Raw genomic sequence first — 7,221 nt, 5'->3', positions numbered from 1 at the left:
AAGTTGTAGTCACTGTGAAGGAATTTTCAGCTGCTGAGGCTATTGAGCAACTTAGGCATCACATAGATGAATTACAAATAGAGGTAAATGAGCTCAGAGTGGTGGAGGTGGAACAGGCACATCCCAACCCACCCATCCTAGATGGCACTGCTGCAGGAATGGTTACTCCATTTTCAGGGACACAGGGGGAAGATGTTTTTATATTTTCTCACAATTTGACCCCAGGCACCAAATTCTTGGGCTGGAGTAAAGAGCATTTATTACATCTTGTTACAAGGAAGTTAACGAGGGAAGCTTGAGCACATGTGTAATAAGAATCTGAGGGGAGGCTACATCTTTTGGTGGGCCTCAGGTTTTCGTTTCTTCCTCAGGTTTTCATTTCTTCTTAGGAAGTTAACGATAAAGGCATCATAACTCATCACCAGTAACAGTATTGCGCAGGAACGCTCAATGAGTGACCTGATGATGTTCAAGCAAAACTGCAATAAAAGTCACTCTGTTGATATTTATTGTTTTGAATTAGAGCAAGCAGTACTACGACACGACTTCTGAATCTTGCCTGTTGAATGCAAATGTTGCTTGATGGTTAAATGGTAATACATCACTAATATCAGTAGTTGAGACTTCTTTAATGTGGAAAATCATTCATGCCAGAACGATCTTTGTTAAAACAAGAATATCTTTTTCTGGCATATTTTTCCCAAAAGCACTCGTCCCACACACAATTCAAATCTTTCGAGCTGCCTCCTCTGCATTCACCCCTCTGCTATACCAAAAGTACATACTATGTTGTAGATGTTACACCTTTTTTCCACTTGCGACCCAATTTTAAAAAGGTTAACCATAGTTCACAATTTTCAAGTACGAAAAATCCAATGCTTAACTGCACCGCTGCATCCACCTGGGTGGCGCCCGATTTCAGGCGGCAGGTGGTGTCTGGCCGATGGCCAGTAGCTAGCCCCTGCAGCACGAGGAATCGCTACGAGCTGTCCTGCATAATTGTTTTTGGAAGTATTTGTTATTACTGGTGGGTAGAATGTGAAGCGAATTATCTTCCATGTTCAATTAGACTCATAACTTTAGACGAGGGCCAAAATATGCTAAAAAGAAAAAGATACGGTTGGACGCAAACACGCGAATATAAGTTTAGAATGCACGATGATTACCACTAGACCATGGGCTCATACAGCCTGACAACATCTCGAAAGTAGACAACATTTCCTCCTGACACTCCCACATCTTACAGTGCTGCCAGATTGTGTAGAGGGCCGGACTTAGCATTGTCAGGGATGTTCGGTTTTATTGGTCACCTTAAGTGAACGACTCGGACTTAGTCTCTGTGGTGGTCGGCCGGCAGCCAGTTTTTATGTCTAAGGCTGTATATACATAATATATTTTAAGAACCTTCCAGAAATGATACATACTATGTAATTGTTGGTGGCTGGGTTTGAGCTGGTAGAAGATGCTCCCATCCTTTAACATTTTTCTTGCCCTTTTCTAAGGACTATGAAATGGGAGTGCCACATTTTGTGTTTTTGTACAATGTGTGGAGCATATGTAAGTGTGTCAGACTGACATGCATACCTGAACAATGGGACACACATATTGGAACAACAAATAAAATTTTGAACACAGTCCCAAATTGACACTAGTTTATAAACTGACAGATGTGTATAGCAGTCCGTACTGCTACAATGTAAATGCCATAAATACATTTTCTCACAAAATAATATACTTAAACACACACAGCTCCAAAATTGTGCTGTTGCTATTGTTGCACTCTTGTAGCATTTGACTGCATAATTCTGACGGTGCTGACACAGACATTATGTATTCCTCATTAGAAACCACTCAACTCTGTTAATTGTAGTACTAAACAATAATAAAATGAAAATGGATTTACAGTTTCATCACACATTCTTATTGGTTACTGAAATAGAAATAACAATGAAAAATATGTATGAAAATCTATTTCTCTTTACAGAAAATATACCAATTTCTGTGTTTCAAATACAGAATTTATAAAATAGCAATCTGAATTTATGTAAGGTTTACACAGATAAATCTGTCACAATCATTTAGTCAATCCTAAAAATATACAAAAATATATTGTTGAACTTATGGGTAATGGTTGTATCACAGTGCACACATCTCCAGGAAGTTGCAGTTCTCAAGGCTCTCACTATAAAGTTGTCTAAACAGTGCTACAGGGCACAGGAGATCTTGTGGGCATCCTGGGAGAACAACTGGTCGCTCTTGGTGCAGTGTCATCAACTTGGCTTCATTGCCACACCTGTCATAAAGGCCAAAACATTCAGTGTCTACAAATTATCATTATAATTCTTACATTGTGTTACATGTCTTGCTCATATGGGTATACCTAAAGCTTCCCAAATCTACATGCATATTTCATTTAACAGGATACAGAAAAAAATCTACTCACCAAGCAGGGGAAGAACAAACACACAAAAATCTGTTGTAATTGGCAACCTTTCAGAGCCAGTGGTTCCTTCTTCAGGCAGAAGTATTGAAGGGGAAGGAAGAAGGGTGAAGAAAAAGGACTGGAGAGGTCTAGAAAAAGAGGTAGATTTTGGGAAAGTCACCCAGAACTGCGTGTCAGGGAAGACTTACTGTACGGTAAGAGAAGGAAAGACATTGTTGGGGACTGCATCAAATGAGATTTGAAAACCTGAGTGCTTAAATGTGTATGACAGGGTAATATGCAAGACAGAGATTACTACCAAAACATCGTGCATGAGATAATAAGAGTGAAAAGGTAAGTGCACTGTACATAACAGAGGTGGGAGGGAGGTGGTGAAAAACAGACAAGAAAGACAGTGAAAGATGTAGAAAACGGAGTGAAGCAAAGGGTAGCTACAGTGAAAAAATGCTGAGAAGGAAGAAATTAACATAAATTAATGCCAGGTGGGTGGACATGTTGTAGTGTTAGTTCCCATCTGCGGAGTTCAGGGAAATTGGTGTCTGGGGGAAGAATCTAGATGGTGCATACGTTGAAACAGACATCGAGGTCACAAATGTCATGTTGTAGAGCAAGCTCTTCAATGGTATATTCCGAGATGCCAGTATACATCCTCTGCCTATACCCATTCAACCTAATTGATAATTTGGTGTTAGTCATGCCGATGTAGAATGCCAAACGGTGTTTACATAACAGCTGGTACATGACGTGTCGTTTCACAGGTGGCTTTCCCTTTGATAGTATATGTTTCGCCAGTTACGGGGCTAGTATAGGTGGTGGTAGGAGGATGCGTAGGACAGGTCTTGCAGCGGAGACAGTCACAGAGGTAGGAGCCATAGGTTAGGGAGATGAGTGCAGAAGGAGCATAGGGTCTGTCAAGATTATTGCGGAGATTGGAAGGGCAACGGAAAACTATTCTAGGTGTGGTGCGCAAAATTTCAGACATAATGGATCTCATTTCACGGCATGATTTTAGGAAGTCATGGCCCTGTCAAAGTAGGTGATTAACACATTCCAGACCAGGATAATACTGAGTCACCAATGGTGTGCTCCAAAGCTGTTTTGTGGAGGGATCAGCAGAACCAGGGTTGGATGTGATGGCTCGGGAAATATGCTTTTTAACTAGGATGGTGGGGTAAATATGTGCAGTAAAGGCTGGGGTGAGAATAGTTGTGTACTTCTGTAAAGAATTTGCATCCAAACAAATACATTTGGCCCGGATACCAAGGCTGTATGGGAGGGAATGTTTGACACAGAAAGGATGGAAACTGTCAAAATGTAAGTACTGTTGTTTGTTGGTTGGTTTAACATGGATGGAAATGTGTAGCTGGCCTTCGCTGAGGATGAGATCAACGTCAAGGAAAGTGGCATGGGATTCGGAATAGGACCATATGAAATTTAACTGGGAGAAGGTATTCAGAGTTTCCAGGGATTTTAGCAGGTCAGCCTCACCATGAGTCCATATGGTAAAGATGTCATCAATGTATCTAAACCAAACCAGGGGCTGAAGACTTGTGGAGCCCAGGAAAGCTGCCTCCAAGCGATCCATGGAAAGGTTGGCATAGGAAAGAGCCATCCTGGTTCCCATGGCAGTACCCCTGATCTGTTTATACATCTGCCGCTCAAAGGTGAAGTAGTTATTGGTAAGTATAAAGTTTATTAAGCTGAGTAGGAAGGATGTCATAGGTTTCGAATCAGGTGAGCACTGACTCAGGAAATGTTCTGCGGCAGACAGAAACATGTATGTGGGGGATGTTTATATGCATGGAGGTGGCATCAATGGTGACAAGCAAGGTGTGTGATGGGAGTGGGACTGGCATGGATTTCAGATGATCTAGGAAATGGTTGGTATCTTTGATGTATGAGGGCAGTCTTTGTACTATGGGTTGCAGGTGTTGATCAACTAAGACAGATATACATCTGGTGGGTACTTTGAAGCCAGCAACTATACAAAAGATCGGTGAGTCACAACACTTTTCCCCCCTTTGAATTTTTTTGCACTGGTCTTGATGGAGGTGGCTTGTAGATTGCTAATGTACATAGGTGTTGTTTAACTGGCCGTAAAGTCTCGAGGAGGAGGCTTCCCGTACAGACGGAAGTGTCCCCGATGATAACGGGTCGAGATGACAGGAGACGTGGGGGTCGAATCTGCTGGGGCCCCGTGCCCCAATCTGCCCATTGTGGCAAGTCCGGTTGTTATAACAACATGGGTGATGTGTCAGCGTCCGTAGGAGAAGGAGGCGAGTAGAGTTGCTCCGACAGATGATGGTCATCCGGTTCCTGCACGGGCACGTCTCCTGGTGGCATCAGTTCTTGTGCTAGCACCGAGATGATGGTGAGAGGACTGCGTTGTGAGTAATGAGAGATTCCAGGATCCCGAGCGTCAGGTAGAGCTGAAGATGGTGTAGCAGCATTTAGAACAGGTGCTGCTGGCACACAAGGCCGAAGCTGGTCCGAATTACACACTGCAACACCCGTGTCCGTCTGGATTTCATACAGGCATCAGCCACGGTGTCGTAAGATGTGGTCAGGACTCCATTTTGGCCGCCTGCCATATCCCCGTAACCATAAAAGGTCGCCGGCAGTGAACCAGCCAAGCAAAGGCACCTGCAGCCATGAGGTGGAAGGCCGCAGAAGATGAAGTAGCGTGCGGGGCTGTCGGCCATGTAAGAGCTCAGCCGGGCTGTGGTCGTCCATGGGAGTGAAACGGTAAGAAGCCAGAAATTGGAGAAGTGCATCATCAGCAGCAGAAGAAGTCAGGAGTTTCCTCATCTGAGCCTTAAATGTGCGGACCGGTCATTCACTCTCACCGTTTGACTGTGGATGCAACAGAGGGGCCGTGACATTCATGACGCTGTGACGGGCACCAAAATCCACAAAATCGGAAGAGGTAAATTGTGGACCATTATCAGTATCAAGAGTAGAGGGAAGGCCTTCCAAAGAGAAAATGCGAGCTAGAGCATTGGTGGTTGCCGCGGTGGTAGGCGACGAGCAACGGACAATGAAAGGAAAGTTAGAGTAGGCGTCAATAACGAGAAGCCAATAAGTACTTAAAAAAGGTCCTACGAAGTCAGCATGAATACGCTCCCAGGGCTTCTCAGGCAGAGGCTACAGTGACAAAGATGACTTCGGGGCGGTGGCCTATGACGCACAAGGGCCGCAGGCAGTGACCATGTGTGCGATTTCAGAGTCGATGCCGGGCCAGTACACATGACGACGTGCCAGAGATTTTATGCGAGACACACCCCAGTGCCCATGGTGAAGGAGGCACAAGACCGAAGCACGCAAAGACGCAGGTACCACAACATTCGGCGAAACATTGTCGGTGGAAAGGAGGATAACACCATCCCTAGCTGTGAGGCGGTAATGCAAAGTGTACTAGTTCTGCAATGGATCAGAAGTCTTAGCGGACGGATGATCTGGCCAACCCTTCTGAATACAGCATAAAACCCAGGAGAGGGTAGGATCAGAACCCGTAGCAGTCGCCAGCCGGTCCGCGGTGATAGGGAACCCGTCCACAACCCGCAGCTCGGCAACATCCAGGTGGAAACACAAAAGTTCGTCCGTATCGAATGCCAGATCAGGACCCATGGGAAGGCGAGACGGTGCATCAGCATTCGCAGGTTGAGCCGTCGGCTGGAAATGAATCTCATAATTGAAATGAGACAAGTAAAGAGCCCAACACTGGAGGTGGTGTGCAGCCTTGTCGGGAAGTGACGTTGATGGATGAAACAAGGAAACAAGTGGTTTGTGATCCGTAACAAGATGAAATTTGGATCCATAGAGAAAAACACCAAACTTATGAAGAGCATAAATAATGGCCAAAGCTTCTTTTTCAATTTGAGAATACTTTTGTTGGGCATCCGTTAGCGTTTTGGAGGCATAAGCAATGGGTTGTTCAGAACCGTCAGAAAAATGGTGCGCAAGGACTGCACCAACCCCGTATTGAGAGGCGTCCGTGGCAAGAACAAGATGTTGGCCAGGTCAATAAGTAGCCAGGCACGGGGCCTGTTTCAGCATAGTCTTCAATTTCTGGAAAGCCGCATCGCATGACGCGGACCAGTGAAAGGGCCACGTTTTTATGCAACAGGCGATGTAACGGCTGAGCCACCAAAGCAGCAGACGGTAATAACCTGTGATAGTATGCTATTTTCCCCAAGAAGGATTGCAGTTCCTTAACAGATGTAGGGCGAGGAAGGGCATCGATCGCAGCGACAGTTTGCTGAAGCGGACGAATACCATCGCGAGAGAGTTGAAACCCCAAGTACGTGATAGATGCCTGAAAAAATTTTGATTTCTGAATATTACACTTAAGACCGGCAGTCTGTAAGACATGAAAAAGTGTGCGGAGATTCTGAAATGTTCTCCAGTGGTGGAGCCAGTGACAACAATGTTGTCCATGTAATTTATACACCCAGGGACAGGGAGCAATAATTGTTCCAAGAATCGCTGAAAGAGAGCAGGGGTGCTGGCAACCCTGAATGGCAATCGTTGGTATTGATAAAGGGCGAAAGGCCTGTTAAGGACCAGGAACTGCCGGGAAGCAGCGTCAAGAAGAAGTTGATGATAAGCTTCTGACGGGTCAAATTTAGAAAAATACTGGCCTCCATCAAGTTTAGTGAACAATTCTTCAGGTTGTGGCATAGGGTAAGTGTCGATGAGGCATTGAGAATTTACGGTGGATTTGAAATCGCCACAGAGATGAATATCACCATTGGGCTTAGCAACGACAACGACAGGAG

At 44.8% G+C, this 7,221-nt stretch overlaps 1 protein-coding gene across 2 annotated transcripts in view; it reads right to left on the bottom strand.

Annotated features, from left to right (window-relative positions):
• Window positions 1-1,952: 1,952 nt before the first annotated feature.
• The window catches only part of LOC126259274 (multiple inositol polyphosphate phosphatase 1), a 238,877-nt gene continuing 233,608 nt past the window's right edge, over window positions 1,953-7,221 (bottom strand). For both annotated transcript variants that reach the window (XM_049955923.1, XM_049955915.1), the window contains exon 10: window positions 1,953-2,293. In XM_049955923.1, the coding sequence (XP_049811880.1) occupies window positions 2,137-2,293 (157 nt within the window). In that variant the 3' untranslated portion in view covers window positions 1,953-2,136. The remainder of the gene's footprint in view (window positions 2,294-7,221) is intronic.

This window comes from Schistocerca nitens, chromosome 1 (assembly GCF_023898315.1).
Source record: "Schistocerca nitens isolate TAMUIC-IGC-003100 chromosome 1, iqSchNite1.1, whole genome shotgun sequence".
Lineage (NCBI taxonomy): Eukaryota > Metazoa > Arthropoda > Insecta > Orthoptera > Acrididae > Schistocerca > Schistocerca nitens.
This window is presented reverse-complemented; position numbering and strand designations above follow the sequence as displayed.